Raw genomic sequence first — 21,900 nt, forward strand, 5'->3', positions numbered from 1 at the left:
AACAGACAAAATGTAAGATTGCACATTTTTTTTCTCATATGCACGAAAATTACATCAACCATCACTGGTAATAAAGTTATTAGGTTTAAAGCCCCAACCAAAATAAAACAAGAGGAATGATAAGGTAAGTACGAAAGTAATAGGCAGCAACAGAATTAATGCAAACTATTATCATTTGAAACAAACAAGTCATTGCCCTGTGTGATTAAGCTATTCCTGGTGTGGTGGTCCGAGCCTCGATGCTGCAGTACCGGCGACCAGATGGCAGCCACTGGAACAGTCTGTTCCTGGGGTGCAAAGGGTTTACAAATTCCTTTATTGCCACGATACGTCATCCAGGGGTGGGAATGCGCTCCATGTGACAAGAGCCTCGCGAGAGGTACAAAACACAAGATTAGGTTAGCTGTACATCACTTACACCCTAATAAACCTGTCCCACCTGTGTGATCAGTTATCAAGATTGTTTGCAAATCCCAGTGGAACATGTTGGATACAGTACATGATTTTTTTTAAAGGAAATTCCTCCCCTTCATGTGTATTAATAACCAGGATTACACAAGACATCCAGGTTATAGTAATTAATTAAGGTCAGTTGGAGAGTCAGCTGGCATTTGGCCTCTAAGGCTTCTTTAGTTCAAAACGTGACGATAAAAAATTCATTTTCTGATGAAAAGAGACCAGAAGAAAATATCTGCATCATCTTTCCCGAATTCCCACAAGATATTTGTAGTACAGAAATTAATAATCCTAAATACTCAAATACTTATGTCTACACAGATTAGGGCCAACAAAAGTGCTGACCACATCTATCACTCTCATCACATGTAGAAATAGAAAATAAAAATATATTATGTAAGAAGGTAAATAGACCAAATGGGATTTATTCCGCTTTATTGTTACTTATTGTACAGCGCAGACTAACTAAACTGTTGAGTTGTATGGTTTTACAGCAGTGGGACTGAAAGATCGACGATCTCCTTTGCACTGGTATCGGTCTGCCGCAGAAGGACGTCTAACCATCTGTAAGTCAACTCACAACCGAGGGTGTGGCATTCAGACTAGTCGAGATAAAGCGTCCACGTGCATTTCATGTAACGGAACGACCGCAGGAATTCCGTTTCCTTGCGTGGATGTCAACACTTATTGACCTAGGCTCCAGCTCATTCCCCTCACACACGACCAACGATGGCTGAATCGTCAGAAAACATCTGGAGTTGATAAACTGCCGGTGTTGTATGTGAAGTGAGGTGTGCTGCAGATCACCTCAGGCACGCAGTTGTGCAACTTCACATCCTTGGTCTGTTGGTGAGGCAGTCAGTAGCCCATGCAGTCAGTTCCCCATCCACTCCAGCCCCCCAACAGCTTCCCTTACAGAACAGATGGCCGAATGGTGTTGAAGGTGCTGGAGACGTAGGAAAACATGATTGTCATGGCACTGCCAGCAGTCTCAGAGTAATTCAGCACCTCCAGCAAGTCCATGACCTCATCATCCACCCTGATGTTAGGACTATAGGCAACAGGAGTGCTCACTACTGAACACAGGAGGTGCTGTCACGGTTGACACTGCGTCCTTCAAGTATATCAGGGACATAACAGACAAAAGTTAGAAAGGGTGAAGCGCTACAAGGATCTAGTGCTACTCAACACACTAGGTTTTGGAGAGGACAGCAGGGGTGGTGTGAGTTTGGGAAGGGGGAGGTGTGAAGAGGGGAGGTGACAGGCTGGGTGGAGGTGGAGATGATAATGGTGATGATTACCGGGGGATGGTGGTGTCTGCTGCACTGGAGCTGTATGAAGAGAGAGAAGGAGGAAAGATGGCAGATGGGAATGTGGTTGGAATCAAATCTATTAAAGAACAGATCCAGCTGATTGGCCCAGTGCTGTTCTCCTCCCACTGTCCAGACTCCAGTCCAGAGAGGTCCAGAACATCACGTGTTGTTTAGCTGCAGCCGCCACACCAGCTTTTTCTTGGATCTCTCCTTGGCCCAGCTGATCTTACACTTGAGGTCCTCTCTGTCCCTGTCATGAAAGCCCTCTACTTCTTATCCAGCAGGGCGTCAGGCTCAGAGGTCACCCAAAGCTTTTTATTTTGGAGAAACAACATACTCTCCAGGGTGGCTCCAACCAGAGGTTACTATAATCCATGATGGTGTTGACATTATCATCATTGTAAAGTGTCTCCCAGTCTGTTTTTGGGAAACATTCTCTCATGGGACTCAACAGTCCACACTTTCACTGACTTTTTCTGGGTTGCTCTCTTCTTACATTGGGTGTGTATTCAGGAAGCAGATGTAAAGGCTGGGATCAGACCCTTCAAGTGGGGGTAGGGGCAGATGTGTGTACACCCCTCACATTAGCATACAGCAGGTTCAGCTTCTTTTTCTCCACAAGTTAGGATTTTGCATACTGGGTGACGCAGCAGTACATTAACTTTAAGTTTTTCAAAGTAAACTCAAGTGCATGTGTGTTAGTAGGGCTGAGGTGTCATTTATCACCAGAAATAGATCAGAAAATCTGGGGGGACTTGACTCCTCTGAAATGATTCCTCATAGGAAACTAGGCTAGCCCCAATGACAATAGTATGGAGATATTGCAAATCTGAGAAGAACCTGCAGCACAGGCGCCACGGGTGAGCCAGCTGGACACTTCGAGACGGACCCTGGACACACTGTGATGATATACTGTAGTTGCCATCCAGCTGGGGAGTGCAGAAGTGGCCTCATAGAGGAGCCGAAGGTGGAAGATGGATGTTCAGCCTAAAGGAGCCTGTTGGGAGAATGAAAGTCTTAACTGTGTGCTTTTCCCAAGAAAGAAAGATAACATTTTGATATTACCCAGACCATTTTTCAAAATCTGGCAAAATAAAGGGCAATTTTAACATAAGGGAACCGAAACTTTTGTATTAGAGACTAACATTTTAATTCCTTTTTTTTTTATCCAAGAAGAATTCTTTGAGGTTCAACAATCTTTTTTTACAAGGATGTCAGTCAGGAAGAGCAGGAGTACAAAAACAAGCAAACCTACACAGAACAAAAAACAGTCAAAAATGTTAATCGATGTGAAAAAACACAATGAAACGAGACGGGAAACATCAAACACCCCACACCTCTTCGACACCCGGTATCACTGGGGCCGCTGGTGACTAATAATCTAGAGAGAATGTTGAAAACCTGAAAAAGGGATGAAAGACCCCATCCAAAACCTGACTTGCAGGTCATTCCAGGACCCTCAGTAGGAGAGGGTCTTCTTCCCTTCCCTTAAACCACTGCCAACTGTTGGTTCTAAGGTTATCCGTAATCTGGACAGCAGTAAACTTTAAGCAGAGGTATGAAGGTAGCGTACCTACAATAACCTTATAAATTAGGTTATAATACTGCTGTAACCTCCAAGTATTAAGGGAAGAAAATCCAGCAAGTGAGGATAAAGTACAGCGTCCTGAAAGGTGAACCTGTGAATCTCACAGCATGGTAAATGGGACCCAGTCTGACTAAGGCTATGTTATTTTTAATTTTTATTTTTAATTATTTTTATTTTTAACTGGGATGTTAAACTTCAAATGGACGATGAATAAAGAAAAAAACAAAGATGACCTTTTTAGGCCTTACTGAGGAATATTCATCATTTAACACTTTAACACCCATGCTTCAAAATGTCCACTTTGACTTTAGTTATTTAAACTATAAAAGGACCTGGAAATGAAGAAGACAGAACTTTCAATACCTGCCATTTATTTACCATTTGCCACATGCTAAAATAGGGTGTTAAAGTGGCAGCTGGCCCACAGTCAATGCAGGAAACGTCAGCCTTTCTGCCGGTTAATGCAGCTGCAATGGTTAGCACGGCTGCATGAAGGCTTTGGGTGCTCGGGTTGATTTCAGGTTTCAACACAGACTTTTCCTTACACACACAAAGTATGTGTACATTTATTACTTTAGCTAGAGTCTAAAATGCCCCAAGATGTGTGTGCATGAGTAGATGGTCCTGCAATGAACTGGAGGTGAACAGTAAAGGTTTAGAGTCCTGGGGCAAAGCCCTGATGAGGAATGCAGTTATTAGAAAATGCATAGTTAATTAAACTTTTGGAAGCGTCTGCCTGCCATTTTCTGGAAGCTAATATACCCTATCAGTTTCTCCCTGGCATTCCTAATTATGTAACAATTAATTATTTATTATTGTGATATTTGAACATGACTATTTACGTTAATATGATTATATTCGCTCATTGATTGACTTCCGTCTAAATTCTTTGGTGGGCGGGGAAACTCGCGTCTTCCCGGCATGCACTGCGCAGCAGACGCAGGTGCTCGAGTGTGCGCAGGCCTGGCACGAGACAGGCGCACAGTCTATGAACGGCTGCGAGTTCCGCCGGCACTTTCTCTTTGTCCAACCAGTAGCTGCTGAAGCAACATCCACAGCAACACTATGGCGAATGTTGTCGACACGAAGCTATACGACATCCTCGGAGTGTCTCCATCCGTGTCTGAAAACGAACTAAAAAAGGTAATTACACGAAGAAGCCCGAGACGACGGTGATATCGTTGTATGTAACCTGGCAGGAATCGCAACCCTGTGAAAATACCTAGCTATGCGTCACTAGCTAATGCTAGCTTTGAACGAGGCTAGTCTGATAGCAAGCTAACCGGCCTGGAAGATGGTGTAACATCATCACCCCAATGTTTACAGGATGGCTATTGACAAACGGTTTGCAACCCATTTGTTCATACAGTCAGTTTGAACTTAGGTTGTATCATTAAACTGTACAGAAATCTCATGTTAGATTAAAAAAAAAGATGGAAAACATGTCGTTAGATAAGCGCCATGCTAGCTAAATGAAAGTAGCATCGGCCCGGCTGTTGATCATATTAACCATTGAAGATCAATAAAATTAAATACCGCTTTTTGTTGACGACTATCTCACTGTCTTGAGTACAGACGTAACTAAACGATAAGAATGATTTAAAAAGCCGACAATATATAATATAATATCATTTAAAATCTACTTCCGGCTCCTTTGAGTCTGTCTCGGTCGCCCGACGACATCGATAATGCCAAAGCTACAGTTAATGACTATAATAGTCTCTGCTATTACTAATATACAATTTCGTTCTTTAAGTTTACTATGTTCACGTTGGCCTGAACTAGATGGATAAATCGTACACATTGGGTCGCAACACACATGTCGTAATGCTATATTAGGTTGAATACAATCATGCATTTAGCTGTGACAAAGCCTATTTTAAAGTTCTCAGTTGACGTCATTTCACAAACAGGGAGATCTGTTTTCGTAAATGACTGTATCTTTATCAAAAACGCCATTTTGGCTTTTGTTAGCCATGTATGCTAGTTTGGCCATACGCGTTTACCTGAAGCTTTGGTCGCGGATAAATGTAACATTCGACTGTGTTGATTATTATTATTTTGTTTGTCCTTAAGGTAAAATACTCAAAGACCATTTTAAATGTATTAATGTCGCGCAGGCGCCGTTATTTCCTATTTGAGCACGTGTAAATACGTGTAACCATGTGGGTTTGTGTGCAGTGAAATGAGGATTAAAACACTTGTGTGTTCGCAGGCTTACCGAAAACTGGCCAAAGAATACCATCCTGACAAGAATCCCAATGCTGGTGACAAGGTGAGGGGTCGGTAATCGCCTGGTTGGGGACCGCTGGCCTTGCTCCCTGTTTCTGGGTGTATTTATTGATTATAATGGGAGAATAAGGGCCTCGGGCCTTTGTCATGTTCTGATATGATCATTGAGGTGACTCCTGAGACCACAGATTGTTCCTTTTGCCTCTCCAGAGGGCTGCTCCGCAGGGACACAACGGCTCCTTGGGATAAAAGCTGCAGGAAGAGAAGATGCGCATAGAAAATAACTGTTACTTCTCTGCACTTTGAATGGATTCCTAAGTAAAACGTCCCACTGAAGTGTTTTAAATAGTCCACCCCTTTGGAAACAATGCTTTTAACCTGCTCAGATTATAGGTTAGCTGACTGAATTGTTGAAATTTTCTCCCTGCTATTTTTGTTTTGGGTGGTGTGTTAACGCTCCTTATGAATATTTGCCTGAAGCTTTGACGCAACACAAACGAGAGCAGCAACACTGGGCCTAATCCTTTCAGTGTTCTCATGACCTACCTTTGAGAATGAAACAGTTAGCAGCTGTGATTTGTCAGGCTGACTTTGAGAGTTGGTCGAAGCAGAAAAGGATTCAATTTGAGAAAAGAGTCACTGGGTTTTCATCAGTCCCACAGCGGAGCCGCGTCTCGTCTGGGGTAGCATTCATTGTCGTTTTCAGCAATTTTTGCCAACGCATGGCTCAACCTGAGCGCTGCTCCTGATAATTAACATGGTTTCTAGTTAGAAAAAATACTGTATGTTCATAGAAGTTTTAAGAAAACGTGATAATTGAACAGGATGCAGTTTTCTGTGAGACGTTTAATGGTTCAAACTTAAAGGGAACTCTTGATTCACACATTGCATATCAACAGAAATATAAATACAAAGGCTTTACTGATGACATCGTTGGATGGTTGAGAGCTCAATCCTGGAAGGATGATCAGTGTGACCCTCTGAGAATGAATTTGGAATCATCCTCAATCAAATGAGGAAGAACAAGACCAGAGGCTGTCCACAATAATGAATTTCCTCGTGACCTTTCATACGGGGGCGGGGTGTGTGTGTTTGTTCGTGTTCTGTCTGTCGTGCTTTTTAAAATTTGGGAAACATTTCTTCAGCAACCTAAGGCCACCGCAGGAGCTTTGGGGTAGTTTTCCAGGGCTCGGGTCGTTCGTCCACGTCACTGCAGGAACTTTTGCCATTTACAGGAACTTTTAGGGGGCCTAACTGAGTCCCCGCTGTGGGGGTAGGTCATTAGATTGGCCCTGAAAAACGTCTGGGTGGGGCTTGAGCTTTGCTGAGTGCCGCTTGGCTAAACCTGGAGCACGATGTTGGGCAGAACCGCTTCCCCTCTCGCTCGTAGTCTCCACCTCCTACATGTGGGGGGAACGGTTCAGGTATAAGGAGGTAGAACCTTCCTGTCCCCAGTGGAAACACACCGATACACCAGTAACATTTGTATCGTAAATTTTCTCTAAACTTGTTGCAGAAGTTCTGATGCACTTTGATCCACGGCAGAAATGAAGACTCTTTTTTTTTTTTTCCCCCTTTTCCCTCTCAACAGTTTAAAGAAATCAGCTTTGCCTACGAGGTGCTGAGCAACCCCGAAAAGAAGGAACTTTACGACCGATATGGAGAACAGGGCTTGCGGGAAGGCGGCGGGTGCGGCCCTGGAATGGATGACATCTTTTCCCACATCTTTGGCGGCGGACTCTTTGGATTTATGGGTGGCCACGGAAGTCGCTCCAGGAACGGGGGTCGACGGAGAGGCGAAGACATGGTTCACCCCCTCAAGTATGAGCTCATCCTTCAGCCTTTTTTGCATACACACTCTAACTCTAGATCCCTTTCAACATCCCATCATTTCAACCCCAACAAGGCCCTGAAGCGGTCTGTAAAATGTCAGGCCAAAGTTTTACCATCCATCTTCTACCGCTTTATCCCTGATCAGGGTTGCAGGAAAAACTACCTTCAACAGGAAGTCATAAGAGCGGGCTTCCTGTTAATGAACGGCCAGGTAGAGGAGAATAGAACAGCAGACACTATATTAATAGTCTGTTGTGCCGAACAGGCAGAACTAAGATTAAAGGGTCATTGGGGCTGATCTATGGGTCACATTTACCCCCCTCTGAGCAGTTTCTATCACTTGCTGTTAAGGTTCCCGAGGGGTCGATTTGAGATGTTGAAACGGTTGGTTCAGGGCAACATTCAGGACACTGTAATTTGAGTGGCTTTGTGCAGATTAGAAGGTATTTATTCCCCTCGCATAAGAACCTGAAAGGGGCCCAGTTGAGCAGGGTTCTGGTCTTTCTCCAGGGTTTCTCTGGAGGACCTCTACAACGGAAAAACGACTAAGCTCCAGCTTAGCAAGAACGTGCTGTGCAGCACTTGTAATGGGTGAGTTTGTCGAATGAGCGTTTCTGGTCCAGCGTTCACGATGATCGTATATGTTCTCTAATCCTGCGGCTCGTTTCTTTGTGTGCGTCTGCAGGCAGGGAGGGAAGACGGGGGCCGTGCAGAAGTGTGCAACGTGTCGGGGCCGTGGCATGCGGGTCATGATCAGACAGCTGGCACCTGGAATGGTCCAACAGATGCAGTCTGTGTGTACCGATTGTAATGGAGAAGGTGAGTAGCCAGCGACGTGGGACTCGGCCGTCCTGCGAAGCGTTGGAGCAGAGGTCACCCTGACGCTTGTGCGCTGCCTTTAACTCGCTCCAGGTGAAGTTATCAGTGAGAAAGACCGCTGCAAAAAATGTGAAGGCAAGAAAGTTGTGAAGGAAGTGAAGATTCTGGAGGTGCACGTGGACAAAGGAATGAAGCACGGGCAAAAAATAACCTTCGGTGGCGAAGCTGACCAGGCGCCCGGCGTGGAGCCCGGAGATATAGTCCTCGTCCTGCAAGAGAAAGATCACGAGGTAGGTCGGCCTTTTCACAAACCACCAAACAACCAAATTCAGAACCAAGTTTCTACGGCCAAGATTGTATGAAACGGTCAAATGAGGAAAATCCCAACCCCTCCAATCAACAGACAGCTGCTTCTTCGGAGTAGAAATTTAAGTCATTTCATTTCCATCAGCAATCATAATTACAGTTCATAACGTACCCAGCAGGGGGCGCGCCCACACCTTGTGTGTCAGCCATCCACTGCCTCGGGAGCAATAAACCCATTTTCAGATTAGGCTACTTACAGTCCTCACAGTTGTGACCTTAATCAACAGAATTAGGGGCATTCAGCCTTCATAAATGGTAAAACACCCATTGTAACTGTGATTTTTCTCAATTTCAGACCTTCAAGCGAGATGGAAATGATCTGTTCATAAACCACAAGATCGGGCTGGTGGAAGCGCTGTGTGGCTGCCAGTTTCTGATCAAACACTTGGATGGGAGACAAATTGTTGTCAAGTACCCTGCTGGCAAAGTCATCGAACCAGGTCAGCTCTAATTCGCTCTCCTCAACTATTGTCAACATGTTTGGAAGAACTGTGTACTGTCCTCCCGAGACCCAGTAACTTACCTTTGTCCAGATGTGATCTGGGATAAGTTGAAGGGTCTTTTAAAAGGAGAGTCCTGCAAAGCATTAATGTGATTAAATTCTGCCCCATGAATCAAATCCAAGCTGGAGAAAGTCTGAGTCCACTGAGTGTTTTTCCTGCCCCCAGGCTCAGTCAGGATGGTGCGAGGAGAGGGGATGCCACAGTACAGAAACCCCTTCGACAAGGGAGATCTTTACGTCAAGTTCGATGTCCAGTTCCCTCAGAACAACTGGATCAGCCCTGAGAAACTTGTGGTATGTGGGACACGTTGTTTTCTAAGCATTGCAAACAGTGGTTCCTCTTCATGGTGAATCTGATTCATTTCCCCCACGCAGGAGCTGGAGGACATGTTGCCCTCACGATCAGAACCACCCATCATCACCGCAGACACGGAAGAGGTCGATCTGCAGGATTTCGACGCAAGCCAGAGCTCATCAAGTAAACGCAGAGAGGCCTACAACGACAGCTCTGACGACGAGGGCGGCCACCACGGGCCGGGGGTGCAGTGCGCCCACCAGTAGTGTAACAACTTGTCAGCATCATTAGGTTCTGCTTGGGGAGAAGATAAAAGTTGGGGTTAAAAAAAAAAAGAGAAAAGATTTAGGTCAGTCTGAAGGCGTTGGGCAGTTCCTCCGACACAGATGCAGTGAAACACATTGAAACGATGGGGAGAACTCGATCTTTGTCTGAGAAACTCGCACGGGGACAGCCAGATGCAAGGTTTTGCACTGCACTTAAAATTGATTTAGACACTTTCAGCAGCTTCAGGTAGACTTTACGTAAAATGTATCAATAAGGTCGCCCCGGTGAAATCAAGCAGCAGAGGAGTGTTCTGGAGGCCATGGCGGGCCAGTTCTAAAGTCCAACTTGAAGCTTTATCCCTTCTCGTCTCCCTCCTGTTTAAATTTGTTATTTGCTAATGTGAACTCCAGATGAACCGACGAAAATGTGTGACTTCCATTTTCTTTCCTAGTGTTTTCAATAATTTAAGAACTAACCAAGGTGCAAACAAAGCAGCAGGACAATGTGGTGTGCAGGTCTGGACTTTCATGATTCGTCTTCTCTGCACCATTTGTAGGAAATGTTTGGATTTTATGTCTCTCTCTCTTTTTTTCTTTTTTTTTTTTTACTCTTTATATTTTAATGAAAGCCAAAAATTGGTTTGTGTATATCATTGAACTGGTTATTGGTAAGCTTCATCAGCTGCTGTATTTAAAGCTGTGTAATTTGTTTTGTTTTTTTTCTTTTTTGACAAATTCGTGAAATGACAAATGTATAGTCTATGTGCTAAGGCCACGTGCATGTAAAAATAAGCTTTGGTTCCTGCACCTCAAACATCAGAGCAGCAGACTTCCTAAGAATGTCTATAATGACAAATAAATCGCTAAATATCCTTTAAAAGGCTTTTTTGCTGTGGGTTTTTTTTTTAAAAAAACACATCTGCCTTATCATCCGTGTTGGTTTCACAGCAGGAATATCTTATGTCAGCAGTTGCCCGATCCAAACAATCGTCTCACAAATAATGTAATTGTTTACGTCAAGTTAGTTTTGTTGTCATTTTAACCAGTTATTTTCGGGTTTTCTTGCATCAATGGCGCCGTGGCTTAGTTGGTTAAAGCGCCTGTCTAGTAAACAGGAGATCCTGGGTTCGAATCCCAGCGGTGCCTTCGGTATAAGGTCCCTTTATTTCCCGCTTCAGCTAGTTTTCTTTTTACTAGTTGTTTGGGTCTGAAAACAAACACAATCACACACACGATAAATAGAAACAAAAATACACATACTGTATATGCCCCAGGTGTGTACAAAAATAAGCGCACATAATAGCTGACTCAATACTAAACGTTGGCCACACAGTGGCGGTAGAATACTATGATAAAATCTAATGCTCATTAATATTCACGAAAGGCCCCTCACACAAATTCCAAAAATTAAAACATAGGATAGTCAGAGCATCACAGCGATGTTTGAACATCTCCGGCAACAACTTCCATAAGTAAAACAATAATTTTACAGGAGTAATAGAACCAATTTTGACCGCTTGAAAGTAAGCGGAAATTACAAACGCACGTCTTCATAATAAAAGCTTATTCATCATATCACATTGACGTGTGTTTAAAACAATATTTACGAAATTAATTCAACCCACTGACGCAATTACAGTACACAAATAAGTGCTTTCTATTTATTTTAATGACATTTGAATCCATTCTTATTCCTCATGGTGACTTTGATGAAAAATGTATCCAATCATCTGTTAAAGTCAATGGTGGACAAAATTATTAGGATGCATTTGATCAATTTAGCGTGCACCTAAATATACTTCACTGTTTATATGTGCTTTAAAAAAAACAACAAAAAAACGTTTTTTTTTATAATCACTGTCAAATAAAAAATAGACAAAAAATGCATACTTTTTAAACATAGCCTTAAAAAGGCTTGGAATTCGTTTTCGTCGGTCAATCATAGCTTTAATTATGCGGAATTTAAAAAAAATATAATTAAAAAGCGACAGAGACACTGACCGGAAATGCATCGACAAATTCCAGCCAGCTTGACGCTCTTTCCTCTGCTTCTGCTCAGAACACAATGCCTGTCCACAACACGGATCCCTCGGCTGTGATCGCGGTGTGTCCCCGCTGAAAGCAGATGCTGGAGGTGGCCGCTTTGGTTCAGGCCGCGTCCGACATCGTAGCAGGAGTCCCCGGTGGACCATGGGACGGACGGTGGCGGTGGTGGTGCTGCTGCTGCTCGGACTGCTGTGGCTCGGCGCCGATGTGCTCTGTTCAGGTGAGACACAACAATGCATCCGCACTGCTGGAGCTCCGCACACATGCACACGTTTGACCCCTTTGCGGCAGAAATCCCGGTCAGAGCAGACAGCCGCGGGACACGTTCCCACCCGCGCAGGTCGAGGTGTTGTTGTGCTGCCTCTGTGTCACCCTGACAATGTGCCCTAATTAATGACATCAGCCCGTCGAATCGGGTGGGAGGGGGAAGAGGGTGGGGGGGGGGGGGGTATTGACCCGCGGTCGTATCGATCTGTGGTGGGAAAGTGATCAGCGTTTGTCTGAAAACATGGATGCTCTTTACCAAACGTGATGCTGTTATCAGCATTACATCACTGCTTCTCTGCAGTCAGTCAACCCCCTCCCCTCTCCACCCCTCCCCCCATCGGCCCCCAAGTGGCATCGGAAGCAGCCAGAGTGCAGATTTTTCCACGAGTGCGTGTCTGCGTGGAACCAACAAGTTTGGACGCCTTTTTTCTGTCTGTCAGTAAAGTTGTTTTTGTTTAGGAATCCGGGCTCCAAACCTCGCCCCCCCCCCCCCCCCCCCGTTTACTCTCCCAGCATCACCAGTGGAAATTAACGAGTTCTGTTGAATCATTGGATTTACTGTGTACAGGTTCTAAATTTGTGAAACGACATAACAGAAAAGAATAAAGAGCCCCCAGTTCTATCATTCTGTCAGTGTGGCACTCTAGGATTATGGGTAATGTAGTGTAACAGCAATAAGTGACAGTTAACAATTACTTTAGATGGTGGCGGGTGTAATCTACACGATCATCAGTAAAATATGTGATTATCTTATTCCTCTTGGTCAAACTTTAATGTACATAGAATTAAATTCCAGTTGAGTTGAATGGAAAGATACTAAAGACACCTGAACTAAGTGTTTCCTCCCCAATGTATAAAAATGAGCAAATCAAAAGAAACATGCAGCAGATTTGGGCATCTGAGCCGACAGTCCGAATGGGCATCACACTCGTGGATGTGTGTGTGTGTGCTTGTGTGTTTTTGTACGTGCTAGACTGCGAATATGATTTCACCTGCCAAGTGAGGACATGTTTGGGACATGTTTGGTCCTCACAACTACAGAGAGTCTGATAGTTGAGACGTGGTTTTAAGGTCAGAATTGGGTTCGGATTAAGCTCAGTCTCACTGTTCAGACGTGTCTCACTGTTCAGGCGTGTCTCACGGTTCAGACTTGTCTCCCTGTTCAAACGTGTCTCACTGTTCAGACGTGTCTCACTGTTCAGGCGTGTCTCACTGTTCAGACGTGTCTCGCTGTTTAGACCTGTCTCACTGTTCAGACGTGTCTCGCTGTTCAGACGTGTCTCACTGTTCAGACGTGTCTCGCTGTTCAGGCGTGTCTCGCTGTTCAGACGTGTCTCGCTGTTCAGACTGTCTCACTGTTCAGGTGTGTCTCGCTGTTCAGACGTGTCTCACTGTTCAGACGTGTCTCGCTGTTCAGACGTGTCTCGCTGTTCATACGTGTCTCGCTGTTTAGGCGTGTCTCGCTGTTCAGACGTGTCTCGCTGTTCAGACGTGTCTCACTGTTCAAACGTGTCTCACTGTTCAGACGTGTCTCACTGTTCAGATGTGTCTCACTGTTCAGATGTGTCTCACTGTTTTCTCAGTTTTGCTGTTTTAACAGGTATTGATGCTGCAGCGCTGCTAAACTCTTCAGATAAAATTGTACCTTCCAGCAGACATCTTGGGATGTGTGTGTCAGGTGTGTGTGTGTGTGTCTAATTCACTATTTCATACAGGTGTGTTTCATTCCAGATCGTGACCACTGGGCTTTGTCAGTGTCGTGTCTGTGTTTCCTCGCTTCAATAAAGCAAATCCGCAACATGGAATCGAACGTTTATCACCCAGTTGATACATTTATTCGGGACATTTATCACTAAAGTAGTCTTTAACAGTGTAAACCATCCATCAGGAGTTGCATTATTGTGTTAGTGTGCTTGTTTGTATGTTTGTGTAGCAGCAGCAATACACGTAAACACCAGGGTTGTGTTCTTACTGTAGGAACCAGACTTTAAAGACCCTGCTGAAGCTGATGTCCTTTAGATAGCATCTAGTAGAAGACAATGCTGGCCTGTCTTGGGGGGGGGGGGGAGGGGAGGATCTGTCTTATCTCACCACATCCTGGTGCAGTTCAGCAGCAGGTTAGGACACCTCTCTGCTCCCTGATGTGTGATACCAGGATTGGAAACACAACATCTTTGGGCTGAGGCAACAATGGGATTCGTTACCTTCTGGGAGCTCTGCATGCTCCTCTGCACACCGTTGCTCCCAGGAGGAGAGCCAGGACAGCTGCAGACATGTTGTTGTTGCCGTGGCTGCCAGGAGGACCGCTGTTGGCGGTTGGCTGCTTAACCAGCAACACCTCGTTTTAACTGGTTGCACCGATCAGAGAGGAAAGGTTCAACTCGGTCTGAGAGGGGGAGCCACACGTGTGTTCTGATGATTGTAGTGAGGACAGAATAATACAATGTCAGAGCAGATCTGGGTCTGATATGTGTGTGTGTGTGTGTGTGTGTGTGTGTGTGTGTGTGAGCAGGCTGCAGTGAGCGAGTGGACTTGCACACGGAGAGAAGAGGTGTGATCTACAGTCCTTCGTGGCCTTCAAACTACCCTGCTGGAGTCAACTGTAGCTGGCATATCCAGGGAGGGCAGGGGGAGGTTATTACACTCAGGTAATAACACACACACAAAAATGCAAACACACACATGCATACGCAGATCCACACACATGCACACACAAACAAACATGTGCATGCACACACATGCGGGCAAACACACAAATACATGCTCTCTCACACAAACACATGCATTTCTCTCACCCACATGTGCACAAACATACATACATGTACATGCACACACACGCGTACACACTACTGCTGCTGATTGATACAAGTGTGTGTTCCTGTCCAGCTTCCAGTATTTTGACCTGGCAGACTCGAACGGTTGTAAAGGAGACTGGCTCCTGCTGACTTCCACATGGAACCTGGAGTCCAGGCTGTGTGGCTCTGTGCTGCCGCCACCCTTCATCTCCACCAGGGGGCGTGTGTGGCTGTATTTCCACTCTCTGACTAACAGCTCGGGGCAGGCGCAGGGCTTCCGTCTCTCCTACATCAGAGGTGAGCTGGGAGATGAAGCTTCTTTGGAATATTCTGAACGCCCAATCTTCATTTTAACTCCAAAGCGATTTGGAATTTTGTCGTGGGTTTTGAACTTTTAGCCGTCCATTCTCTAATGGCAGGAATGGTGAATTTCCCTGAGATTAAAATTCAAATTGACAGATTTCCTGTACAAGTTCACGCGTCTCTGTGTGCAAGTTCTGTTTAAAAAAACCCACTATTGTCTGTTACGTTTTGACATCGAGTCTAGAATAATGTAGTTGACTCCAAGTCTGAACCTCTGTCTCCTGCCAGCTCTGCTCTTCAGGCTGTCACTTCCTTTCCTCGACAGGTCGCCTGGGCCAGAGCAGCTGTCAGTCGGATGAGTTCCTGTGTGGGAATGGGAAGTGCCTTCCTCGCTCTTGGAAGTGCAACGGTCAGGACGAATGTGGCGACGCCACGGACGAACACAGCTGCTCCCCCCCTCCCACCGAAGCCCTGCCTGGCCTCTGCCCCCTGGGCTACCTCACGTGCACGCAGGCCCATTCGACTCGCTGTCTGCCCGCCAGCCTTCTTTGCAACGGAGCCAGAGACTGTCCGGACGGTAGCGACGAGCTGGGCTGCCCCGGCAACACCTGTGGCAAACACCTGGGGAATTTCTACGGCTCCTTTGCTTCCCCGGACTTTTTCCGGCCTGCCAGGAGCGCCGCGGCTGAGCTGAGATGTACCTGGTCGCTGGACACCCAGGACCCCAAGCCCATTGTGTTGCAGGTGGACCTGCAGCTGGGGCCGGGGGACTCGCTGCATGTCTACGACGGCCTGGTGCAGCGAGCGGAGCACCTCTTACAGGTGTTGTCGCATCATAACAACAAGAGGCCGGCGATGCTGGAGTCAAGCCGCGGACAGATGAGCGTCCTGTACCTGGCTCAGCCTCGCAGCACCGGCCACGGCTTCAACGCTACCTACCAGGTAGTGCAGTCAGCCGCCACACTTCACGCGAAGCCTTTTTATTCCAGTCTGTCAAGACCAGGGGTGGGCAAACATTTTGATTCGTGGGCCACAATAGGTTCTAACATTTGACAAAGGGGCCGGACCAGGAGCAGATGGATGGATGGAGTGCTTTGGTAACCTCACCTCATTGGAGAAAAAATACACATCTTGGGATATGGAGAAAACATGTGCTTTAATTTCAAATGAAAATGAAGAGAAGCATTACAACAAAATATCTGACTTTGGAATGAGTCTTAAAACACTTAAAATCAAATGAATAAAATGTGCCTTTTAAAAAAAAATTAATAACCATTTCTATTTTAAAGCACTGAAAGTTCTGTTATCCTTCAGGATATCACCATCACTCTCCTCCTGACTGTCTTTTTTCTAGTGGGAAAACACCAGAATTGCAGTGAAAATTTAACACTAACAAGGTTTATTCATTTAATTTTTCAAGTTTGGCGGGCCGGATTAAAACGTTTAACGGGCCGCGTGTGGCCCCCGGGCCTTAGTTTGCCCATGCCTGGTCAAGACTGTGTCAGTTTTCTCCTTTTGGATCAGATTTGTCACGTCTCATGTTGGTACTGTGTCTTTGCAGGTCAAAGGTTACTGTTTTCCTGGCGAGCGCCCTTGTGGAGACGACCAGGGGTGCTTCTTTGAGCACCAACGCTGCGATGGCTACTGGCACTGTCCAACAGGCCGCGATGAGGAGGGCTGCCCGGTATGCAAGGCCGGGGAGTTTCCTTGCGACCTGGACACTTTGGCCTGCTACCCAGCCTCAGAGCGCTGCAATAACCAGAAGCAGTGCCCGAACGGGTCGGATGAGAAGAACTGCTACGAGTGCCAGCCCGGAAACTTCCACTGCGGAACCAACCTTTGCATTTTCGAAACGTGGCAGTGCGACGGCCAAGAGGACTGCTTGGACGGGAGCGACGAGAGGGACTGCCTGGCAGCCATGCCCCGGAAGGTGATCACGGCGGCTCTGATCGGCAGCCTGGTGTGCAGCCTGCTGCTGGTCATCGCACTCGGATGCGCCCTCAAGCTACACTCGCTCAGGAGCAGAGAGTACAGGTGGAAGACATTTCTGCCTTTCCGCATCGGCGTGTAACCGTGTTCAGCTGGCGTCTTTGTGTCTCAATGGGGTTCTTCTTTGTGTCTCGCAGGGCTTTTGAGACCCAGATGACCCGTATGGAGGCTGAGTTTGTTCAAAGGGAAGCTCCGCCCTCTTATAGTCAGTTAATCGCCCAGGGTCTCATCCCACCTGTGGATGATTTTCCAGCCTACAACGCCACCCAGGTACGTCATCCAGAGCATTAAAGTGTGTGTCCAGCCAATGCAGTGTTATTATTTTTGGACGGGGTGTATTAATGCGACGTCCCCCCCCCCTTATTAGGCCTCCGTGCTGCAAAATTTGCGGCTGGCGATGCACCGGCAGATCAGACGACACTCAACACGACGCGGCAACCCTTTGTCCTCTCACAGGCATCTGTGGTCGCGCGTCTTCCACAACGGAAGGCGAATGCTTCTCGATCCTGCCGGGTCCACGCAGGTCACACTGGGGCTTCACAGCGTGGGCGCACAAAGGCACCAGTCCAGTCCTTGCTCGGGAGGCGGGCCGGTGGATGAGAGCGATGCAGGGGCTCTTCCCGTCTGCTTAGGCACGATGGATCTGCAGCCCCACTCACCCGAGAGCTCCGCCCCTCTTCCATCCTCAGGGTCAGAGATAGAACTGTCACCCATCAGAAGGGTCTATGGCCAAGCTTTACAGTCTGAGCCTCAAAGTCCTCTCCAGAGAGCCCCCACAGCCCTCAACGGACCCTCTCCCACTTCTCAAGAAGCTCATCTCCCCATGTGCCGTACCCGGACCTCACGGAAACTGGCTCTGGAGCTGGCTGTCAATCTGAAGGGAGTTTCTTTGAAACATTACTCCTCTCTGGGGTCATTATCCCCCCTGTCCCCCCAACCCCAGACATCTACAAGCAGTTGTCACTCACAGGGCCAAGAGGTGACTTCCTCACCTGAACCAACTTCTTCTGTGAAAGAGGAGGACAACAACCACCACGTTGCTGTGGAAATGCCATGCAGGGAAACAAGAGGCAGGGATGAGAAGAGGAGGAAGAGGAGGAGCAAAAGCAGATTGTGCCGCTTCAACAGGACCTTAAACGATGAGGGAGGAGATTCGGAGCGAGAGATCACGCCGTGTTGAGACCTGTTGGCTGCCAAATCTGCTCCAGTATCACACCTCTGTGATGGTGTGGACCGAGAGGTAAAACGGGAACCTTTGGCCTTTGGTTCGGCTTGGCCAGAACTTCGGGCGCGTGCAGTCGCCCCTCCTGTGACTCTCACAGAATGACCATTAGTGAGAATCCTCACAGACTTTGCCCTTAGCTTAACTTGCATCCTGAAGCAAATAATATCAAATGTGTATTTTTCTCTCTATTGAAAAGCTCAGAATTCTGAACATGGAGCCTTGGCAGCGCTGCTTACGGGGACCGTTCATCTCAGGATAGGCTGATGCTGCAGAGGTGTGCTGTGATTTTTACCCCCGATTAACCCAGTACAAATTCTACACAGGCAGTGGGTTTTGAACACCTTAAACTCCTTTCATGGAGCCAATTTTGCACCGCTCTTTAGCCTTCAAAGCCTGATGATGTATATTGTTGTGCACCCATCCTGTGCATGAGAGAGGAGATGATAAAACTCTTCAAAAGAAGAACAAATGAAGTTTAATTGTCATTCCTGCCAAACTGAATCATGAATTAACCCTGCAGTGCCTCAAAATATACTCTAAACTAATTTCTCACTCATTAAATCTCCAATATACATGAAAAAATATCTTGGTAAAATAGTGAAAAGTTGTATCTAATCTTGTACATTTGGCCCCCTTGAGCACCCAGGGCTTTTAAAAGAGACCCACAGACATCTCTGTGGTCCCTAAAAGTGCGACTGGAACATCTAGCATTTCCTTTTTTTGGCTTCTGCTGCTGTTGTTGGAGTTTTTCTAACAGATGTTGTGAAGCAGAAGGTTTGGGACTCTGCTGGTGTCTCTGAGAGACACCTGCAAACAGGTTACGGCGTCTCAGGAAATGAGGAACGCGGCGTAAGACAGCTGCCATTTCAGGATCTTTCAACGGATTACATGCTGTTTTAATTTATTTCCACCCGTTTTTACACGTGGATGTTGTGAGCAATCAGATTTCTGCTTATTTGCTTTGTGATGCAGCAGTGTGAACATCAAAATCACTGTTAGTTCTGTCCAGAACAGGGATGGCTGCAGGCAGTCAGCTTTCATTAGCACAAAAGCTTGGAAATGTGGAGAGACGGCTCCTCCTGGTGCCATCTAAAGGTTAATAATTCAGAGGATGTAGAAGCATTTTATACCACCACAGCTCCATGATGTTAATGTAATGCTGACCTAAGGGAAACAGTTTAGTCACAACTTGAAACACATTGAAGGTTCTATGGAAGAGAAAGAGGATGAAGTCCTTAGTTTGCTCTGGTGACTGTAGTAATAATCTTCTCCTGAAGGAGGTGAATCACTCCAGTCCTGGCTGAGTCCAGCTCCTCCCTCTTGTGATCAAAGCTGCGGAAAAGTCAGTCTGAAGGGTTGAAGCTGCTTGTTGGGAGCTGCGACAGTAAGAAATGCCAGAGAGAAAATGAGTTAAAGGTCACCAGAGCATTTCCCCAGTGGAATTGGACCAAACATCACCACCGGTTGTGTTCAGAACTATTGTAGCGTTTGGAAACCCGAGTAAATCTCAGAATCCTTGTAACAAGTTTTTATGTCCATGCACTGGAAACACTACATATCATATTCTAAATCAGTAGAAAGAAAATAATTACTGGGCTGTTTAAAAACGATAACATCATCTGTATTTACTCATTTTTATAGGATTTGCCATTGCTGCGGATCACTAAACTCACATGTTGTATATTCACTGTTTCTGAGGGCTGCTTCATACCTGTCAACCAACCTCTGGCACCTGTAAACAGGGTTTTCCAGGCCAGAAACTCTTCGAGTATTTTGAGTATTTCAAACTGGTTTTCAGAGAGAACTGCAAGAGAAACCTGGGCTGGCTTCATCCTGCTTCTGTTTTCTCAGAAGGAATGAGGTCTGTAGTTGAAATCCGCGCTGTTGTTACCATGAATCACCCCTCTAAATGATTTATTCAATTACACAGACTGAGGAGAAAACATTTCATGAAGGTTGGGTGTGTAGAAAAACAATTTCTACCCAAATCAGTGATAGATCTGGTTAGTCATGTGGGACTGCTATTATTCTGAACACAACTGTGTGTCCAGTGTTGTTCTAATGCTGGGCAGCAGTTAAAAAACTGCTCCTGTCTTGTTTCCGATTAATTCTCCACTCCTGTGATTATAATTTGTTCAAAGTCATGTTTCAACAAGCCCACCAGGTCCGTTTGTTGCCTTCTGCCCTGCTTGTTGCCAAATCCTTCCAGAAAAGAAGCCTCCCCTCATTTGAATGAGCCTGCGTGGAGCTGTGATGGCTTTTTGCTGCTGCCTGAACCGCGCTGAACTTTTCTATCACAGATTTCTATTTTTCACTGCTCGGTGGAGAGCTGCGTTTGATAGACCTTTCCTTCCATCTGTCTCTGCGTTGGGAAGAACGGGCATTTTCCCCAGTCTGACGGATTTCTGACGAATGTATCCTGCTTTTTTTTTTTTTGCCTCTTGCTGCGGGAACAGAAAAGAGATGAGTGCTGGAAGGAAGACGAACTGGAGCCAAATGCTGGTGGATTTTTATCTGCACTGTAAAGTTTCTGTGGTGGGAAATCTTCAGCTTTTTTCCTGTCTGTGCCATGTTGTGTGCTTTCTCCTTGCAGGCTGCTGTGTGCTATGTGCCAGTAGAGACGACGACAACATCATATTCACATTTTCGTTTGTATTTCATGCCAGTTTGATACCGTCGACAGAATGTATGGTGTCCTTTCTGGTTTTAAAAAGCCTTACTGATCTTTGCTCTTGTTAATTTCTGATAGTTCCATCGATGCTTTCAAAGATTTAATTTGTCTGTTTGAACTTTATTGTGTGACGCCGACATTTGACAACGGAGTCGCAGTTGTCGGGAATCTCTGGGATTATTATAAGAAAAGATGGAGTGTTTTCCACAAGATTTGTTCCAGTGCGTTTGTCTGTGCGTGGCAGCCTTCCTATTTCAGTTTATTTTGGTGGCCTGAAACCAAAGTAGATCCAGGTTGATGCAGACAAACACACTGGCTGGACAAAGGCTGTTGGGAAACACCAACACTCTTATTTAGCTTTCAAACTGAAGCGTTTCCTCATGTGAAGTCAACATGTGTTGTGTTTTGATTCATGCCAACTTGTATTTGTATCCATGAAATCATGAAGAGTGCTTCATTAAAAAAAAATAAAGAAAAACCTCACACACACACACACAACAAAGCTGCTGTTTTTACTGTAGTAAATATGTGTTTTTACTTCTCAAGACCACTTTTTTTAAACCTGTTTATGTAAAAACATCCCATCCTATCCACTTGAGGGTGAACCCCGCTGGACAATGTGGTCATTGTGTGACTTGTTGGGGGCATCTGGGCAAAAGAGTGTCCTTTCATTAGGCACCCCCCGCCACCTGAATCATGTCACTCTTTAGTTTGACATGAATGATTGTGTGGATGCAAGTAAACTGCCTGGAAAGAGTTTTTCTTGGCCCGTCCAACTTAGTTTAACCCCTAGAATACCATCGGTGGAAGTTCCTTTCGATACACATAGGGATGGGGGGGGGGGAATAAAAAAAATTCAATTTGCCATTGAATTGCTGGAGTTTAATATATTTAAATTAGTTTTATTGGGTATATCAGGTAAATTACACCCAAA

General features: G+C 45.8%; 2 protein-coding genes, 1 long non-coding RNA gene and 1 other non-coding gene across 5 annotated transcripts; 3 read left to right on the forward strand and 1 right to left on the reverse strand.

The window, feature by feature from the left end:
- The first annotated feature begins 4,266 nt into the window (after nucleotides 1-4,266).
- Nucleotides 4,267-10,553, forward strand: dnaja2a (DnaJ heat shock protein family (Hsp40) member A2a). Its single transcript, XM_057017499.1, has 9 exons — nucleotides 4,267-4,500; nucleotides 5,573-5,632; nucleotides 7,181-7,410; nucleotides 7,933-8,013; nucleotides 8,108-8,241; nucleotides 8,335-8,531; nucleotides 8,903-9,047; nucleotides 9,276-9,403; nucleotides 9,485-10,553. Exons 1-9 carry the CDS (start codon nucleotides 4,423-4,425, stop codon nucleotides 9,668-9,670), a joined length of 1,239 nt encoding a protein of 412 aa, XP_056873479.1. The 5' UTR covers nucleotides 4,267-4,422; the 3' UTR covers nucleotides 9,671-10,553.
- LOC130516535 (uncharacterized) lies at nucleotides 10,257-11,898 on the reverse strand. 2 transcript variants are annotated; one of them, XR_008947516.1, is made up of 2 exons: nucleotides 11,672-11,898; nucleotides 10,257-10,877 (listed from the first exon to the last, which is right to left on the reverse strand). It is a non-coding gene; the product is annotated as an uncharacterized LOC130516535 (long non-coding RNA). The 2 variants fall into 2 exon arrangements; XR_008947515.1 differs by lacking the exon at nucleotides 10,257-10,877 and adding an exon at nucleotides 11,322-11,400 and having other exon boundaries at nucleotides 11,672-11,823.
- trnat-agu (transfer RNA threonine (anticodon AGU)) lies at nucleotides 10,743-10,816 on the forward strand. The gene has a single exon. It is a non-coding gene; the product is annotated as a tRNA-Thr (tRNA).
- Nucleotides 11,702-21,449, forward strand: lrp3 (low density lipoprotein receptor-related protein 3). The gene is made up of 7 exons (XM_057017397.1): nucleotides 11,702-11,936; nucleotides 14,496-14,631; nucleotides 14,870-15,075; nucleotides 15,407-16,023; nucleotides 16,643-17,115; nucleotides 17,208-17,340; nucleotides 17,438-21,449. Exons 1-7 carry the CDS (start codon nucleotides 11,861-11,863, stop codon nucleotides 18,248-18,250), a joined length of 2,454 nt encoding a protein of 817 aa, XP_056873377.1. The 5' UTR covers nucleotides 11,702-11,860; the 3' UTR covers nucleotides 18,251-21,449.
- Nucleotides 21,450-21,900: the final 451 nt, after the last annotated feature.

Source organism: Takifugu flavidus, chromosome 2, assembly GCF_003711565.1.
Source record: "Takifugu flavidus isolate HTHZ2018 chromosome 2, ASM371156v2, whole genome shotgun sequence".
Lineage (NCBI taxonomy): Eukaryota > Metazoa > Chordata > Actinopteri > Tetraodontiformes > Tetraodontidae > Takifugu > Takifugu flavidus.

Coding starts and splice junctions, on each gene's coding strand:
- dnaja2a (XM_057017499.1), top strand. CDS start 4,423: ATGGCGAATGTTGTCGACACGAAGCTATACGACATCCTCGGAGTGTCT. Junction 5,633..7,180: donor ATCCCAATGCTGGTGACAAG/GTGAGGGGTCGG, acceptor CCCTCTCAACAG/TTTAAAGAAATCAGCTTTGC. Junction 7,411..7,932: donor GACATGGTTCACCCCCTCAA/GTATGAGCTCAT, acceptor GTCTTTCTCCAG/GGTTTCTCTGGAGGACCTCT.
- lrp3 (XM_057017397.1), top strand. CDS start 11,861: ATGGGACGGACGGTGGCGGTGGTGGTGCTGCTGCTGCTCGGACTGCTG. Junction 16,024..16,642: donor GCTTCAACGCTACCTACCAG/GTAGTGCAGTCA, acceptor GTGTCTTTGCAG/GTCAAAGGTTACTGTTTTCC. Junction 17,341..17,437: donor CAGCCTACAACGCCACCCAG/GTACGTCATCCA, acceptor CCCCCTTATTAG/GCCTCCGTGCTGCAAAATTT.